This window comes from Somniosus microcephalus, chromosome 14 (genome assembly GCF_052327205.1).
Source record: "Somniosus microcephalus isolate GS21.2 chromosome 14, FLI_Smic_1.0, whole genome shotgun sequence".
Classification (NCBI taxonomy): Eukaryota; Metazoa; Chordata; class Chondrichthyes; order Squaliformes; family Somniosidae; genus Somniosus; species Somniosus microcephalus.
In genome coordinates, this window is record NC_141000.1 from 74,164,799 (window position 1) to 74,184,545 (window position 19,747).

At 41.4% G+C, this 19,747-nt stretch overlaps 1 protein-coding gene across 4 annotated transcripts in view; it reads right to left on the bottom strand.

Moving 5' to 3' along the window:
- The window catches only part of kdm6a (lysine (K)-specific demethylase 6A), a 317,166-nt gene that overhangs the window by 54,943 nt on the left and 242,476 nt on the right, over positions 1 to 19,747 (bottom strand). For all 4 annotated transcript variants that reach the window (XR_015080830.1, XR_015080829.1, XM_086006692.1 and 1 more), the window contains 5 exons: positions 19,380 to 19,487; positions 17,878 to 18,288; positions 13,981 to 14,771; positions 4,268 to 4,397; positions 3,824 to 3,929 (listed from right to left, as the gene is read on the bottom strand). Coding sequence is in view for 2 of the 4 variants with exons in the window: in XM_086006692.1 (XP_085862818.1) it covers positions 3,824 to 3,929; positions 4,268 to 4,397; positions 13,981 to 14,771; positions 17,878 to 18,288; positions 19,380 to 19,487 (1,546 nt within the window). In the remaining 2 variants the exon portion in view is untranslated. The remainder of the gene's footprint in view (positions 1 to 3,823; positions 3,930 to 4,267; positions 4,398 to 13,980; positions 14,772 to 17,877; positions 18,289 to 19,379; positions 19,488 to 19,747) is intronic.

Here is a 19,747-nt window from a genome sequence, read left to right on the forward strand (position 1 = left end):
ATTTTTTAAAAAAGCATTTGATAAGTTATCACATAAGAGACTTCTGACAAAGAATTAAGGGCCGTATGAACTGAGAGATGGTGAAGGACAGGAAGCAATGGACAATGATAAAAGGAAGTTTCTCAGACTGGAAAGATGTGGTGAATGGTGTGCTACAGAGATGTGCATTGGGGCTGCTCTTATTTCTGATATAAAAATGACCTGGAGTTAGGAATTTACGAACAATATTGAAATTTGCTGATGACATTTTTTTTGGTGGGGGGGCGGGGTGGGTGGCTGGCAGTTTGTCATTAGGATTGTGAAAGACTGCAGGACATAGGTACAAACACAGTTCCATGTAGAAAAATACATTCTGGATAGACAAAAGAATAGTAGACCAGAAGGATCTTGGCATGCAAATACAAAGGTCATTAAAAGTGGCAGTGCAAGTAGATATGGTCATTAAGAAGAATAGCAGAATCCTTGATTTTGTATTTACAGGTACAGAATACATAAACAAGGAAATAATTCTGAACTTGTACAGACCTTTAGTTAGGCAGTTGGTACTAACACATGCAGTTCTGGGAATCCCATTACAGGAAGGATATAAAAACAATGAAAAAGGTGAAGTGAAGATTCCCTAGAATGTCACAAAGAGAGGCGTGAACTGATAAGATTAAGAGGTAACCTGATGGAGGTCTTCCAAGGTTATGAAAGGTTATGATAAAGCAAATATTGGAAGATTGTTTCCACTGGTCATGGAGTTGATAACAAAATTTAAAATAAGCAGAAATAGCATTAACGGGAGGCTAGAAAAAAAATTCTTTACATAGAGTGTTCTGAGAAGGTGGAATTCTCTGCCGCAAATTACTCTTAAAGCAATCTCTAAATTCCTTAGCTTAGAAATGGTTGGAAATAGCATTGGCTGGTTCTCTGATGAATATCTGCCACCAATAAAGACTTGCTCTGCAGGAAACGGCAGCTAAATTTCCTCAACTCTGGCGACGCAAGGCATTTACAGAAAGAAGGGACGGAAGTAAGGATGGTTAGGGAATTTGGGGAGGGGGGAAAGAGGGGGAGTGCCACCACTGAGCCAAGTTGACATTTTAAGCAAGTTTGTTACCATTGCTTATGGGAGGGTTATTCCAAAGAGTGTCACTGGAGAATTTCAATAACATTTCCTAATGAGACACTCACAGCACACATCTACTTCAGAAAGCTGTTAGTCAGATATCGTCACAGACTGTCACATAACATTGGAAAGTCCTACCAAGCCTGTGTTACCTACAAGTGTCATAGGAAAAGATTTAAATAGGACTTTTCAATGTAACATGGCAGGAGATAACATTTAATAATATATAGCAAAACAGCTACTGGTCAGGGATACAAAATGGTTTTATTCTAAGGTATGTCTTGCAGTGAATGTCTTACATGAGTAGTACAAATTCAGGATACACATCCCAGTTTTAAGTAATATTAATTGACAATTAAAGAACATTAATCCAGTAGAACCTTTTGGGGATAGTTATACTGCAGAACTTGCTTTAAGTGTAAATTATAATAAACAAAATTATAAATCTGGGCATAAAATTTAAAGAGACTCATTCTGCCATTTTCTTTCCTTCTGCAATTCACACTGTTTGCACCTGCTACTTTCATTACTTTACCACTACAGTAAATACTGCTATTGTGCAACTTTGGTCTGCTCCTGAATTATCAGGAATCATTTGAAGAGCACAAAGTTCCATATTGCGATTTATCTGTATACTGGCAGAAACAGGTTTAAGCAAAAAGTCCTTACAACACCCAGATTAAAAGGAGGGATAGTCCTTCATATCACTTGCCTCCACCCGCCAAAAAAAGCTTGCTGATTGTGTTTATTGAAAGAGAGCCCATTACTGCTGCTGCTAGTAGCCAGGTTAGAATTCTAGAATTGTGCTAAATTTCAACTTGGTCACTCCCTGTTGCTTGCACTATGTCGCAAGATAGAATAGGATCCCAGTTGCAAAGTAATCCATATCTCAGGGTGGGGAGAAATTGGCAAGGAGAACCACCTTAGCTGCATGAGAGTGGAATTGGAGAAGTAATCTCTGACTCAAGACAATCCCACTCTCGGGGCGATTTTCTCAGCCCCGAGGAGGCCGGTATGGAGGCGGGACTGCCGGAAAAGTGGCAGAATTTGGGGGCGGGTGGCAAACCCGCCCCCAAGCCCTCTTGCCAGGAGGCGGGAAGCCACCCCGCCCCGGGTCCCGTCTCCTTGGAGGTGGGAAGGGATTAAAGCCTATTAACCTGCCCGTTAACAGGCAGAAAATAGGATTATCCCCATTTTTCGTCCCGAAGTGCGGGCTTCCCAACCTGGGGGAACCATGTCAGGGTGTAGGTGAGCAGTGGGTCTGCAGGGTCTGAAAGTGCGATGTAGAGGTGAGTGATGGGTGCAAGTGTGGAGTGGCAAGTACAGGAAACTCTTTTTTATCCGGGACCGGCGTGGTGCCGGTTTATCAAAGTCCAGATTACAGAGTTATAGTTAAAAGATACGAGAGCTCCATACACAGCAACAAATCCAAGCTTCCCTGTTGCTTAGCAACAGGTGCAAGAAGCCCGGCCACAGACCAAGCGTCCCTGTTGCTTAGCAACAAGTGCAGGAACCCCCGATTACACAGCCAAGAATCAAGAAACGGCCACTAATATGAAGAAAAACTTAACTGAACCTACTCCTGAATTTTGCCGGTTAACCGAGATTTCCGGTTGTTTGGGTGCCAGTAAAGCGAGAGTTTCCTGTATGTGAAATGAATGTAAAGTGTTAGAAAATGTTAACTTACCTTTGTTTCTTCCTACAGCCTTCAGCCGCTGTGGAGCCGGAGTCCCCGACAGCTCCATTGTAGAAATCACAGACTGGCTGCTGCATCCTCCGATCCAACAGCCAGCTGATTTCTGCAAAGTAGAAACGTTTGATGAGTCCTGAACACAAGGACTCATCAAACTACACAGATTGTCACTGTTTGACAGCTTCATAGAGCTGTCAAACGATGACATTTCTTCTTTCAAAAATTCTTGACAGATGACACGTCATACGTTGATGTGCTCTGCAAGTGGCTTCGCCCTAATTGGCCGCCGGGCGGGCTTAACAAGGTCAATCAGGGGAAAATCCCACCGTTTGCCCAGAAGCTGATGGAGGCGGGACTGAAACCCGACAAGTGGAAGTCCCGTCTCCAAAAGCTTCCCATTCAGAAAATCACCCCCTCAGTGCTTACCTTTTCATCTAGGCAAATTATATTGTTTAGACAAAAAAAGCAATTCCTCATGGTCATTTTTGGAAGTATGAATACAAGTTTGCTAAGTACATTAAAGTTAAACAATTACGACAAGGATAGAGCATCATGCGATTGGCCTTGGTGGCTAGCAGGAAATACAAGACGGCGTGGATGAATATTTAAATATCAATAGGCAACATATTTCTCTCAACCTCACACTTACTGTAGATACTCTTGGCTAATGAAACAATTTGCTGCAAACGAATGAAGTTTTAATCGAGGTGATACAGATGTATGGCAGCACAAACATGTATGAAGGATACTGTAAACTATCACTCTTAGGAAAGAGCAACTCTCTGAATTTATAACTTGCCTAAGTATTTAGCTTACTGAGGGGATAAGTTAACATCCAGAAAAAATACATTTTTGTTCTTTTAGACTTCAAGTTGTTAGTGAAACAAAGTAAACTACTTCAAACAAAAATTTTCCCAGATGACAACTAATATCTGAAGAACCAAGGTTGAAATGAGGAGTAAGATTTATAAAACTGAAGTTTAATACTATGTTACTTACATTCAAATTACAGTACCTACCTAGCTTGAGAGCCCCAGCAAGGCCACGGATTACAGTAACAGGGTTGTTGGGGTTCGTACAGAACTGATGAAGTGGAGGAAAGAAAGCATCACGCTTGTTCTCCAACTGCACAAAGAAAAGTTTTACATTAGGTTTTAAAAATAAAAATTAAGCCTCAAACTGTATCTAGTTTACACTTATGGTTGTAATATTTTATAACTTTTTTGAATGCCTTTAATGATTTATAGAAAAAAGTAATCAGCAACTAGCCTTCAAAATTCTAATTAAATTGAATCAAAATCTAGTAATTACATCAACTGTTGATTTCATTGTATAGATTTTGGGTTAACTGTAGCTTTAGGTGACAAATGTCTGATGGTTTTGTTTTGATTTGTCATTTAGAAACGAATGCAAAAATACAAAAAAATCTCATCAGTTAAAACAGCATGTCATGTCCTACTTACATAAATACTAGGTGTAGGAGGGTTTAGCTTGTCCTTTGGCAGCGGTGGGTAGGGTGGTGGTAGTGGTCGAGGAGGTGGACATTTATCGAGTAAAATGCTATTATTAGATAAACCATTTCTCCCCAGATTTCTGAAAAAAAGGTATTATTTTTGTAACATTACATTTATTGACCCTATTTGTACTAGGTGCACACTTTTAGCTGTTAAATTTAGTACTGTAAAGACATTGTCCATAAAACATTTGCCCAAGTGATTTGGTGTTGACTAAACAGTTAGAACAAAAAGTACAGAATATAAATAGAAATTTCGAAGCAGCTTAGATATTCAAATTCTCCAGAAGAGCACCTTGCAGTCAATAAAAGATTTAGCATTTTAGTTCATATACATATATTTAAATAATGTAGAAATAAAATCTGTACACAATAAAACACTTACCAGTCTCAAAAAACTATTCTTCTTAAAAGAATTTCATTAATGGATATAAATCACATTCAAGAGCCAATCATAGGCAACTAAAAAGATCATAGTTTAACTAGTAATTATTTGTTAAGGGCTTAAGATGTTCGCAGTAGACAGAATTTTGGGGGTGACTGGGTGCTGCCGTGGTCTTTCACCTCTGCGGCCAGGATCAGGTCATCCCAGGCTGATGGATGAAAGTACCATCAGTTTGTTGGCTGCAAGGGTCCAATGTGACATGAATTTGAGCAGTCTCTGTTCAATTCCTAGCAGGCATGGGCACAAAGCACAGACCTGTCTCTCATTCAGCACTGACTGACAATCTCATTCAGAGAAACCATAGGATGACTAGTATAAGAAATGGAGAAATGTCACATTGGTGCATGGTGGGATGTTCTTCTGAAGTGGGAAATGGGCACGTTGTTGGGGCAGAGTTTTGAGCTTAACTCTGCAAGTAACTACGCTATACCAGACTTGGGAATGCTCAATAGTGATCATATGGGCATGAAATGGAAAGTTCCCATTCTCCAACACAAACATCCCTCACCATGATGAGCACACAAATTCAGATTTCTTTACCCAGTTTGGGATAAATTCATATAGAAAAGTTAATCATCAATTACAACAATTTTAATTCAGGATGTTTTGTTGAAAAAGTTCTCTCTCTGAAAGGGAAAGTTGTCAACGGTTTTTGTCAGTTTACAAACACATTGTATGATAAAAAAAAATCATACTGAAATTCATTACTGTGTAATGCATATGGCATTATTGTAATAAATGTAACCTGACTCTTCTCCCTCTCCAAACAAAAAATATTTGTCAAACACATTTTATGAAGACCTTTTAAGGAATCCACAGGAGGGGTTGCAAGGTGCTAAAAAAAATGAAATATACAACTTATGGTTCAACAGAAACCAGAGCCATATGTAATAGCCTCCCTATAATAAACAAGCATGTCCCCTAATGCATTTGAGAGAGTCGACTAAATATTAGTCACAATATTTTAATAAACCCTTTGAAAGGCATTACATCTAAAATAGAATTTTGTGGTAGCTCACTAACCCAGACCTACCAAAACAGTGTGTTCTTAGCAATCATACAATACATCGAAAAGAAAACCAGATTAGCCATACCACTATGGTAAGGTTGCAAGCGGGGACAGAATGAATTCCTGTGCACCTTCAAGTGGCTGGTTTCAAAATACAGACCTGAGAAGATATTGCCCCACCAGACCACTTGACTGTGAGGCAGAAGGATAAAAAATACACCTTTAACACCTTAATGTTATATGTGGACCTCTTCTGTATATTCAGACAAACTTTTGAATTTTTCTACAGAATAACTTGTTAGAACAGGATAACAGAAAAGGGAGTTTCATACTTAAAAATCAAAGAGAAAGTGTGAATGATTTGCAGCCATAATTTCCCTTGTTTGCTAATTTTAGTTAACGGTTGTGCCTGTATAATCAGTGACGCAATACAGGTAAAAAGCATCAACAGGCTATCCATCTGCATTTAGCACTTCTGAGAATGCTCCTGTCCAAAATGAGTTAAGAAAATAGCAACAAAAAAAATCTTTTCATTAAGAACTTAGTAAATGCTAACATGGCAGTGACAGAAAATACTATAGACAGTGAAAAAAATCTGTTTGCCCTAATGTAACTCTTTATTCATTGTATTGTGGCACAAACTCCATCAAAATTATGCTTAGAACAGAAGACAGAACCTTCTGGTTTATTAAATTAATACACAGTTGCCTCTATGCATGTACAGTACTGTTGTTTCCAGGTATCAAAGCAATATTTTGTTTCAGAAGAACTCTACTTGAAACACAAATGACTCAGTGGTTAATTCCAGATTGAGCTAGCCTATTCAGGAATGAAACACCACTAGACTTTTGTATTTTGATGTCTTAGTCATAGAGGCACAGGAGGAGGCCATTAGGCCCATCGAGTCCATGCCAGCTCTCTGCAAAGCAATCGAGTCAGTCCCATTCCCCCGCACTATCCCTGTAGCCCTGCAAGTTTTTTCCCTCAAGTGCCTATCCAATCTCCCCTTGAAAACATTGAGTGTCTCCGCTTCCACCACTTCCGTCGGCAGCGAGTTCCAGGTCCTCACCACTTGCTGTGTAAAAAGGTTTTTTCTCACAAACCCCCTGTATCTCTTGCCCAAAACCTTAAATCTGTGTCCCCTAGTCCTTGTACTAGCAACTAGTGGGAACAGCCTTTTCCCATCTAGCCTATCCAAACCAGTCATAATCTTGTACACCTCAATCAAATCACCCCTCAACCTCCTTTGCTCTAATGAAAACAAATCCAGTTTCTCCAACCTGTCCTTGTAGCCAAGATCCCCCATTCCCGGAACCATTCTGGTAAATCTCCTCTGCACCCTCTCAAGGGCCTTCACATCCTTCCTAAAGTGTGGTGACCAGAACTGGACGCAATACTCCAGTTGTGGCCTAACCGGCACTTTATAAAGATTCAGCATAACTTCTCTACTTTTGTACCTCTATTTATGAAATCCAAGATCCCGTACGCTTCTGACAAAGATAAGAATTTCAAACTTTTTTTTTTTAATTTGAGGGGGAGGAAAGCATCATTTGAGAACCCATCCAGCAGCCACGCCATCGATGGCAAATTCAATATTTTAGCGGGGGGGGGGGGGGGGGGGAAAGAGAGAAGAGAGGATTAGCTGTATACTATAAATTTTGCACTGCAAAGGAATCCTTTTAAATTGAAAAATGCCATGGCACTCATTAATAACTCTTTTCTTAAATTTGGAACTGCTGTCTTCAAGACCTCAATGTTGAAGTTTATTTCCACAAAAAGCATAAAATGCTAAATTATAGGCACCATTTGCTTTTAAGTTACTGTTATTATTCTGCCAAAACATTTAGATGTAGTTAAGTTACATCACAGCAGTATAATTCCTGATAGTTAGGTACAGATCATTAGCCAGGTGGAGATCAGTTAACAGATTGTTTTGATTTAGAAAACTGACAAGGCTGCAAGTGGACATAACGGTTTTAATATGGAAATTAAACATTTGAAGTAGAAAATGTGTCTGCATCCAAGTGAATAACCATTTAAGAAATTAGGGCACTTAAAGCAAAGTTATTTTTATTTAAAAAGTAGTCTGTGGAAGACAGCAGCTAGTGTCATTGGAACCAACCCTATAAAGCAATATGAACAAATGAGGGGATGAATTAATATCAACAAAAGATGAAAGGCCATGCAATCAAAATGTAATATTGAAAAGCCTCATTTAAACAGGCCAAATGACTCCAAAGGATATTACCCATAAGGAACCAAACTTAAATTCAATATATTGTTCTAATAGAATAATTCCTTGATATGACTTGAGTCGATAACACCAGTTATAAAACCTTGTGGAAGATATTTCTGCGAGTCAGTGTCTTCAAGATGTCCATTTCATTGATGGAGTGGTGATTACCACATTTTAAACAGATTATAGAAGGTGCTTAATGGTTTCTCAAATTGTGTTTTTTGTTGCAAAAGACAATGTTTTAATTAGTTTATTAAAAACTCATCACGTGTAAAGACACATTTCCTTTCTTTGTATCATCTAATTTAATTTCAGATTACGTTTATCTACCTAGAAATTATCCACCCTTGTGCTTCAATTGGAATTATATATTTTTTCAAAAAAGTCACTTTGAAGCATGGTAACAACTGCAACATAAGAGAAGGAAATGCATCATTGTACAATTTATATTAGCAAATCAACAGATCCACCCGTACCATCATTTTATCAGTGATTGCACCAATAAATATAATGGCAATTTATGTTAAGTCTACTTGCAAGGTCTTGAGTAAATTGGGATCGTCTCATTTTGCTATTGCACACAAATATTGGATAGTGCACAACAGAATTAGCAAATTCTTGTGTCACTTAATCTGGTTAATTGGATCATTAGCTGCTTGAGAAGTATTAAAGGATTATTATTGCAGTTGCATTGTGATTGGCCTTTATTTGCCGTGGTCATTTCCAATAACGAAATAGCATTGTACAAAATCACCGATTTAAAAACTGTATGCAGCTGCCATTTTGTTAGCAGGTCATGAATGCCTTTGGGTTACAAACCTCTTTTTTGAAGAGGAAATTATAGCCCTCAACTTTAGGTTACCCCTTGTATACTTTGTTTTTTAAATATTTTATATAGAACTCTCCAAATCATTGGTTTGCAAAAAGGGGTTCCCAATCCCTTTGGGGGGGGGGGGGGGGGGGGGGGTCTTGAAGTCATCACATCTGTAGGAAAAACTTAAAAACTATGTTGCAACAGGGCTGATGAAAAATCTAAATAAGTGTCTATCCATAATTTTTTAAACAAGTTTACCATTTATAATCAGACAAATCCTGATGGGTGTTAGCTACAAGGTTTCAGAAGTGTTTCAGGTTGAAACAATTTCTATATAAACACAGCCAAATAGTTGTTTTAAAACTTTTACCCATATTAAGTTATATACTGTTTCCCATAGAAAGAGATTTTTTCATCTGTTCACCTTTGATTTGCTAAGGGCTCTACTAAGTATGCTAACTGTAGTCTATTAAAGGGCCTTCAGATACAGACCTGTAATAAGGCCATTTCTCTACCAAGTGACAAAAATTTGAGACATTTTTTCTCCAAGAAGTAAATTTAAACCTGAAAAATACACATTTAAGAGGTTTCCTGAGATAGATCCACTGTTTTACTCATCTATTATAACAACTTGACATTAGTAGACAAATCATACCTTTGACAAAGTGGTCGCATTTACTCCTAATCTATAGGAATTTTAGTGCCCACAGAAACTATGAAGAAGCATACTGACTGTAAAAGCTTTTATAGATATGTAAAGAGAAAAAGATTGGTGAAGTCAAGTGTAGGACCCTTGCAGTCAGAATCAGGGGAATTTATAAATGGGGAACAAAGAAATGGCAGACCAATTAAATACATACTTTGGTTCTGTCTTCACAAAGGAGGACACAAATAACCTCCCAAAGATGTCAGGGAACATAGGGTCTAGTGAAAGGGAGGAACTGATAGAAATCAGTATTTGTAGGGAAATGGTGTTAGGGAAATTGATGGGATTGAGGGCCGATAAATCCCCAGGGCCTGATAATCTACATCCTAGGGTACTTAAGGAAGTGGCCCTAGAAATAGTAGATGCATTGCTCGTCATCTTCCAAAATTCTATAGACTCTGGAACAGTACCCATGGATTGGCGGGTAGCTAATGTTACCCCACTGTTCAAAAAGGGTGGTAGAGAGAAAATGGGGAATTACAAAGCCTGACATCGGTAGTGGGGAAAATGCTAGAGTCCATTATTATAAAGGATGCAATAGCAGAGCACTTGGAAAAAAGTGACCGGATCGGACAAAGTCAACATGGCTTTACAAAAGGCAAATCGTGCTTGACTAATCTACTGGAATTTTTTGAGGATGTAACTGGTAAAATAGATAAGGGAGAACCAGTGGATGTGGTGTAAGGCTTTCAATAAGGTCCCGCATAAGAGATTAGCGTGTAAAATTAAGGCACATGGGATTGGGGGCAAGGTATTGACTTGGATAGAGAACTGGTTGGCAGACAGAAAGCAAAGAGTTGGAATAAACGGCTCTTTTTCCGAGTGGCAGGCAGTGACTAGTGGGGTGCCGCAGGGATCGGTCCTTGGACCCCAGCTAGTCACAATATATATTAATGATCTGGACGAGGGAACTAGATGTAATATCTCCAGGTTTGCAGACGCCACAAAGCTGGGTGGGCGTGTGTGCTGTGAGGAGGATGCCGAGAAACTCCAGTATGATTTGGACAGGTTGGGTGATTGCATCTGCCATGCTTCTGCCCAATATAACGTGGATAAATGCGAGATTATCCACTTTGGTGTCAAAAACAGGAAGGCAGATTATTATCTAAATGGCAATAGATTGGGAGAAGGGGAAGTGCAACGAGACCTGGGCGTCCTTGTGCACCAGTCGCTGAAAGTAAGCATGCAGGTGCAGCTGGCGGTTAAGGCAGCAAATGGTATGTTGGCCTTCGTAGCGAGAGGGTTTGAGTACAGGAACAAGGATGTCTTGCTGCAGTTGTACAGGGCCTTGGTGAGGCCACATCTTGAGTATTGTGTGCGGTTTTGGTCGCCTTATCTGGGGAGGGATGTTCTTGCCATGGAAGGAGTGCAGCGAAGATTCACCAGGCTGATACCTGGGATGGCAGGAATGACGTATGAGGAGAGATGGGGTCGATTGGGCTTGTACTCGCTGGAGTTTAGAAGAATGAGAGGGGATCTCATCGAAACTTATAAAATTCTAACAGGACTAGACAGACTAGATGCTGGAAGGATGTTCCCGATGATCGGGGAGTCCAGAACCAGGGGTCACAGTCTAAGGATAAGGGGTAAGCCATTTAGGACATAGATGAGGAGGAATTTCTTCACCCAGAGAGTGGTGAACCTGTGGAATTCTCTACCACAGAAGGCAGTTGAGACCAATTCATTAAATATATTCAAGAAGGAGTTAGATATATTTCTTAAGGCTAAAGGGATATGGGGAGAAAGCAGGGACAGAGTACTGAATTTGGATGATCAGCCATGATCTCATTGAATGGCAGAGCAGGCTCGAGGGGCCGAATGGCCTACTCCTGTTCCTATCTTCTATGTTTCTATAGCAAGGTTCCCAGAGTTGCACAAGATTCTATATTTTCCAGAAGATTCCCAGCTGTGAAGTTATTTAGTGCATCAAACTCTTTACTCAGGACTCAGTGAAGATTAAACAAAAGAAAGGAGGACTAGATGGGATTGATTAAAAACAAACAGAAAATCAAACCAAGGAAGGGAAAATAAGAGTGATAGAAGAATGAGCGAGCTGGAGAAACAGCAGGGAAAAAATACAAGATAAAGGCCTAGAAATTGGGTATAGCCCCGCTTGAGGCGTTAGAACTGGCGCTGCGCAAAGTTTATAGCCAGACGAAACTTATCGCCGCCTGGTGCGATATTGGGTTGCATCGCCCCTAAAGGGGATTGAGGCGCGAATTCAGGCGTTACACGGGACTCCTAAGGCGCTAAACTTCCGGCGCAACCCAGTATCGGAGCGGACGGGCGCAGTGCAGTTGCTCTCAATTACTGATGACCACGAGACTTCCAGGCGCCGGCCGGCTCTTAAAGGGGTGGGTCAGTCAGCTTCAGCATCCACACTCTTCGCCTTGCAGGCCTCAGAATCGGCGCAGGCCCTTCTCTGGCGCTAAAAACTTGGACCAGATGGAGAAGGTGAGACAGAGAGCAGAGCGCTTCACCAATGAGGCTCTGGAGCAATTGGTGACCGCAGTGGAGCGCCGGCGAGATGTTCTCTACCCAAACAATGGCACGAGGCCGAATCATAAGGACTACCGACGAGCTTGGAGGGATGTATGCCAGAGGGTCAACTCCAGCAGCATGGTGACCAGGAGCCCTGTCCAACGCAGAAAGAAATTCAACGACCTCACTCGGGTCGTGAGGGTGTGTCGTTTCTGCAAACTTCTGCATCCCTTCATTTGCACCTGACTTTATGGCTACAGGGTGGGCTGTGCCCCATTGGCCATCTGCCAGCAAGCACCCATGGCCCTTTCTGGGCACACACATGCACATTTGACTCAAGGCGTCATGTAAGGGCTCTTGCACCATGGGGGGCATGAGATGATCACTCAGGGCATCATGTAACATAACTTCCCCTCCTTTCCCCTGCAGTCCAAGCTGGCGAGGATTGGCAAAGACCAGCTTCGCACCGGTGGAGGACCTCCACAAGTGGTCACTCTCACGGATCTCGAGGAGAGTCCACCAGATTCTTGGAGGACGTCCGAGTGGTCCTGTAACCACTGCAGCTGCCGACCCCATGGTCAACAGCGATGGTAAGGTTCTCACCTTTTACAACTGTCTCCTTCCACTTGTTCCCCCCACCAGCATGCTTTCTCACTGTGGACCCATGTCATAGCCTTGCCGCAATCTGGCATCCCTTGCTGCCAAACTGTCCTTTTGCTAAAGCCACTCTTCCACCTCCCTGCTTTCAGATGCTGCATCACCAGCTCGGGAGCCGGGCCCTCAAGCTGTTAGTGCCAGTGCCTCTGAAGGCTCAATGAGAAAATTACTGTCCAACAGAAGGTCAGCAACTCTCTCCAGCAACGATCAGAATGGCCAGCCCAAATGGCTGCAGCTTTTATACTAGTGCTGTCCCCTTTAAATAGCGCCCCCCGAGTCCGAGAAGGGCCTGGGAACGCTCCATCCAACTGTCACTAATAGCGCCAAACGAAAAGGTTGCGGGCGCCACCGAATATCCGGTCCGGGGCGCCAAAAAGGCGTTGCACACTGAAATGACATCATGATCTGCCTGCGCCCACGGGCGCGCGCAAAGAGTTAGCGTCAGCGCTAAAAGGATACTCAATATGGGAGGTGGCGCTATATTCACTGCGCCAGCCCGAAAATTGGGTAACGCCCCAATTCTCGGGCTCTTTAGGCGCAAATCGCTGGCGCTACCAACCGAATTTCTAGGCCAAAGACTCAAAAGACATTAAAAGGAGAAGGAAAAAAATTGTACAGACACAAATAAGAACTGGGTGAGAGATTAGGAGGCACTGAAACACCCCTAAAGAGGTGGTCTTTGACAATAGATTTGTGAGCAAGAGCAAACATACTGTCTTCGGCAGTCCAGACCACCACTTTTTCTGGTCAAATTACCCAATTACTAGCCTTTACAGGCTTTCTCCAGCCATTGAGGAAGGTTAGGTGACCAGAAAATGAAGTCATCAGCTAGAACTTACAAACTGTCAGGCTTACTCTTGAAGGAGAGCTGTAGTTTAAAAGGGGTGGCTTGCCCATTTAGTTTACTTTCTACTGCCATCATGTTCAGCTCATCTCCTAGTCATTACAATTGTTAGCCCCACCATCTCCTCTTTCCCCACCAAAATTGCTTTTCTTCATGAGCCTGAATTGTATAGTTATATCAACAGTCATTGTAAATAAAACTCAGAAAAAGAGATTTCAATTTGATGCTGCCGAGTACCTACCCAGCCCCCAGCCCAACCAAAGTGAAACCATTTCATTTAAGCACATCTACATTTTTGTACATTAAAAGGAGACCTATTTCAAACTAATGGAACACCACATATTTGACCAGTTGTGACCCTTAGGATTTTTTTGATATTTGTAAATTGGCCAGTTTAGTAGTAACAGTAATATCCAGCATTTTCTTACAAAAATCAGAGTAAAACAGCACTTCTAAGTAAAACAGAATTACCTGCATGCCTTTAGCACTTCTGATGAACTGGGGTATATAGAGACAGAGGTTGAAGATGTAAGTTGAGGACTAGGTTTGTGGGTAGTTATTGGTGGGTTCATTTTACAGGGACTTTGAGAGTCCTCTCCCACACCTTTTCCATTGACTGTATGTCCCAGTCCACTCTGAGGGCTGTTAAGGCTGGTAACACTGGTAGCAGTAGTTTGTTCAGTGGATTTAGGAGACGGAGTTGCAGTAGAAACAGCTGAAGATGGTGAAGAGGCAACTGAATTCTCAGTCTTTGCGTGAACAGCTGGATGGATGTTGTTAACTTTATCGCAAGACACAGAACCCCCATTATTATTACTGGGTTTCCCCATCAACAAGGCAGAGAGCTGAGGATTGTCTGAACTAAGTACACCTGGTGACTTGGACTCTCCGTGACTTGAACTTGAAACAGCATTTGCTATCGCTTGATGGACATGATTAGGAAGTCCCTCTACGCTGGCAGTGCTGTTAGGTGTCCCTCCAGAATGCCTGTTTGTTTCAGGCACTGTTGATGCATTTCCTGAAGGCTTGCTCTCTTTGGTTAAGGTAATGCCTTGTTGTCCACCTGAGGTAGCAGTGTAAGAGGAGAGGTGATTGAGAGCAGCCCCCTGTGTTGTTAGTGAATTGCTAGGCATGGCAGGATGTCCAACCTGATTCTGAATACCAGTGCCAGCTGCCTGGAAATGCTGGGAATGCCCAGTGGAAGAGAGAGGTCGTTCACCATTAGGACCTGCCGAATGTGAACTCTGACCTTTGTTCAGCCCCTGAAAGAGAAGCAGCAGACACTTATTGGAGTTTAACAACAATTTCCACTTTATAGTGCCTCTAATGTTAAAAAAAATACCCAGGTGCTTCACAGATAGGAATATAGAAAACAGATGTCAAGCTAGGAAAGGAGAAATTATCAGGAGTGATCACAACCTTGTTCCAAGACAAATTATGAGATTCTTTGAGGAGGTGGAGATGCCAAGAGGTTTGGGGAAGCAATTCCAAAGAATAAGACTCACGTGTCTAAAGTCTCTGCTGACAATGCCAAGGGAGGGGGAGAAAAAACGAAGGAGGAGGAGCTCGCACAAGAGGCCCGGAGTCTCGGGAACTCAGGAATGGAGAGTTCGGGGGGGGATGGGGTGGATGTGGATTTATTGATGAGATGATGAAATAAAATGCTATTGAACAGGAAGTCAATATAGGTCAGCAAGGACAGAATGTGAGCAGGACAAAATACATGCAGCAGAGTTTGGCTAAGCTGAACCTTATGAAGAGCAAAGAATGGAAGGAGAGCAAGGAGAACATTAAAGTAGACAAGCATGGAGTTGATAACGGTATGAATAAGAACTTCAGCTGTGGAATGGCTGTGGTGGGGCAGAGGTTGCTAATGTTGTGGCAGATCATGTAAGCAGCCTTTGTGATGAGCCCGAGGATCCACTTAAGATCAAACTGGATGACAAGACTGGTTCAGCCCAATACGGTCCTGGGGAGGGCGATGGAATCAGTGGCAACAGAGCAGAGTTTATGATGGGGCCAAAGGTGATGGCTTTGGTCTGTCCAATGTTGAATGTGCATGAAATTAAGACTCATCCTAGATTGAATATTGCAAAAGTTGCCCGACAGCACAGAGGCAGTTAAGAGGTGAAGTGGAAAAGGATAGAGCTGGGTGTCACTGGCATCTGGAAACTTGCCCCTTGTCTGCAGCTGATGTTGCAGAGGAGCAGCATGTAGATAAGGAATAGGAGGGAGCCAAATATAGATCCTTGGGGACGCCCAGAGCTGACAGTGTAAGTGGAGATGCTCTGGCTATGTTTGGATAGGTAGGAGTGGAACAACGTAAGAGCAGTTCCATAGAAATGGAGGTGGTGTTGGAGAAGGATAATGTGAGTGAATGTATTAAATTGTATGGAGAGGTTGAAGAGGGATAATGCACCACAATCACAGAGGATATCGTTCACACCTTTCGTTGGTGCTGTGGGAGGGGCAAAAGCTGGACTGGAGGGATTTAAACAAAGTTACAAAGAGCTGAGTATGGAACCGAGACGACAATGACTAAGTCATTGGCATTTAAAAAGATTTTTAGATGGGCAGTAGTTGGCGAGGATGGAAGAGTCAAGGATGGGTTTATTTTAATAAGGGTGTGATAATAGCAGTTTTGAAGCAGAGACAGTACCTGAGGAGGGGAAACCATTGACGACATCAGCTAGCATTGAGGCCCAGAAGGGAAGTTGGATGACCAAATGAGCTTAGGAGGGGGCAGAATGGGAAAAGCTGCATTTTCGCTGCAGATGTAATAAGGGTGTTAAATGTGCATGCCTGGAGAGGAAGAGAAGTATCCATCCCTCTTACCTGTTTGTTTAATAAACTGGTGAGCTACACAAAACCTTCTTGTTGGCCATGGTGTTAAAACTATACTACAGGTTAACTGTGTAACAGAAGTGTCAAAGTTGTTTCTGCAAATATAATGCACTTCTAGTTTTAATATTAAAATGCAATAAAATATTAAATTTGTATCACTACTCCAAGTCAAGAAAGAGGTTAAGAAATGAAGAGAGCTCATCTTAATGCTACCAAGCACGGAGGTATATTCCAGTAACAAAAATAATGATACTTTAAGTGGATATAGCGCCTTTAACGTAGTAAAACGCCCCAAGGTGCTTCACAGGAGCATTAGCAAACAAAATTTAACACCGAGCCACATAAGAAGATATTAGGACAGGTGACAAAAATCGTGGTTAAAGAGATAGGTTTTAAGGAGCGCCTTAAAGGAGGAGAGGTAGAGAGGTGGAGAGGTTTATGGAGGGAATTCCAAAGCTCTGGGGCCTTGGCAGCTGAAAGCACGGTCTCCAATGGTGGAGTGATTAAAATAGGGAACGAGTAGAAGGCCAGAACTGGAGGAGCGCAGAGATCTCGGAGGGTTGTAGGGCTGGAGGAGGATACAGAGATAGGGAGGGGCAAGGCATTGGAGGGATTTGAAAACAAGGATGAGTATTTTAAAACTGAGCTACTGCCAGACTGGGAGCCAATTTAGGTCAGCGAGCACAGAGGTGATGGGTGAATGGGACTTCATGCTAGTTAGGAAACAGGCAGCAGAGTTTTGGATAAGCTCAAGTTTATGGAGGGTGTAAGATAGGAGGCTGGCCAGAAGAGTGTTAGAATAGTCAGGTCTAGCAGTAACAAAGGCCTGGATGAAACCCACTTAGAGCCAAATTTGATCCCATGTCATACTTAGGTAGGAGGTATGAATCTGATACAGCAATGGCCTAACATAATCAAATTGCAGATGGTAGTAACAGCTGTCCATTTTTTTTAAACTTTCCAAGCCCAACTTCAAGCTATATTTGACATGTTCTACAAGTTAATCCTTTGAAAAGCAAATATTTTAAGATCAATGTACCACTATGCACAAAATTTGGGGAAACAAGAAAAAAAAACGATCTTCCAATTAAGAGATTTGTTATGCTGCAAAACAAAATCAACTGTGGTTAAGCAATAAATTGGCCACTTTAGAATTTTTGCTTGCAAATGGTTGAAAGTTTAGCTCTTAACTATGAATATTAACTTTTATTGCAGTATAAGTGTAACAAAACATAATACCTCAAGTCACTTTACCCAATAGTAACAATGTTCCCGCTAAGCGGTCTGGAGGTCCCGTGCAGACCGCTCACTGGCTTTTCAATGGAAGAAACTGCGCATGCGCAAAAATTTGAATGGGCCAATTAAAGGGGCCGTGCACCCAAAGAAAATTAAGAGGGAATGCTGGTAACAAACCAACATTAGCAAAACTGAGCCATTACTAAACTGTGAGCCACAGCCCTTTCAAATTACTTACTAAACAAAATAATAACATTAAGATTTAAGACTGCTTAAACAATTATTTACCTGAGTGGAGTTAACAAGTTGGTTTTTCCACGGCTCCTCTGCGCTGCTGGTCAGGTTTGTGCGGTTATGAGGTAGAGTTAGTGCGTTTTGCTGCAGGTAAGGCACATTTCCATTGCTTCCACTTCCTGTTACATGATTATTGCCTATAGAAATAGTGTCTGTATTACCCAGCATTCCCGTAGTGCTGCATGTTACTGGGCCTCTGGATGGTTCAGCAGGAAAAGGTCCATTAGCCATTAGCTGTCCGGGAGGGACAGGACGGATTCCAGACTGAACAATGCGATCAGGCACTCTGGTTAGAGTGACATGAGGCTGCTGACCAGAAATAGAGTTTGTAGGCAGTGATGATCCAAGCGTTGGCCCGTTAGGAATTCCTGTAGGCCGTACCTGTGCAACTGTCGCCTGTCTCATCTGAATAAAGCAGAAAAGTTGTGCAAAGTGAATCATTTCAAGACTAGACTTTACAGTCATCTGCACTTCACAAAACAATTTTCAGCAATTAAAATGCATTATATAGTTATTTTTTATATCAAATTAATATTTTTAGGGCACTGCAAGCCACTTTTTAACTGGAAAGCGAAGTTGCTTCAGGTCACAAACTCATGAGAATGTCTTAATTTTGGGAATGAGAAATGGGATGGGAAGAAAAGGAAGCAGCATTAATTAAAAAAAACACACTCCAACCATTAAAGTTAAGAATATGGTAAGCAGTCTTCATACTACTGATTCGCCATAAGTCAATAATTAAGCAGTATAGGTTACGTCCCTCAAACTGCACAAGCTAGGTCATGAAAATTCAGCCTAATTCATCACATGCTCTCAAGAACAGTTGGCAACATACTTTTAGTTATAGCATACACATTGATGCAAGAATCGTCTTGTACAAAGTGGGAAAATAGAGGAAATTGCTACTCTGAATCAAAGGCAATTGTTCAGCTGACAAATACAAACGTGGAAGATGGATAGATTTTGGGGGGGGGGGGGGGGGAAGAGCAATAGAGGAAACCGTCAATTTATTTTTATTGCCCATTTTTATTAATACTTCCCATCTTTGGCATGACCATCTCAATTTTGAAAAAACAGCCTGCGGCTCAAAACCAACTCTAAAGAATACTTTTTCAGCAAATCGAGTGCCAGTAATCTAATCTAGTCTGACAGCAGAACCTAGCAGATGCAGAAAATAAGATGTTTTAAGTTTAAAAATAAAAAGCTAAACAGCTCATATGTTAAAAATATGTACAAAACAAAAAGTAGGCCAGAAAGAATGAGGCAGAAAAGAGGGGGAAGGGAAGACAGCAAGCTTAAAATGTATTTTCATTTAAAATTGCCATTTCATTTTTGTAACAGAAGGTTAATATTAGAGTAATAAACCTACTTTTGACAACAGAGTAGCTTTACTACTATATCAGTGCTTGAGCATTATTTTGTAGCCCGAGAGTATGTCAACTCCATGCAGACTGATTATATAAATCCCTTTCCTGAAGGGCACTATACACTCTTACCTGCTGCTGGTGCTGTCGCATCAAGGCAAACTGTCCCTCAAGCTGTTCCAGCATTTGAAGCTGAAGCTGATTCAGGTTCTTCCTGTTTGTACGCAACTGCTCCAAAAACTGGGGGAAAAAAAGTGCTTTAAATTTATTGGATGCACTGAAAGACAACAGTGTAGCATTATAAAACATCATTCAGTCTATGTTAACTAATCCCGAGTAAACTACTGATACTATATTTATTCATAGGCTCTTTTTAAAATATTGATTGCATTAAATTTCTAACAAATTACTACAAAAACTGAGCAGAAATAATCACATCCAAGATGCAAGACTACTTTTGTGTTTTTGTTTCATGCATATACAGGTAGACTATCCTTTAT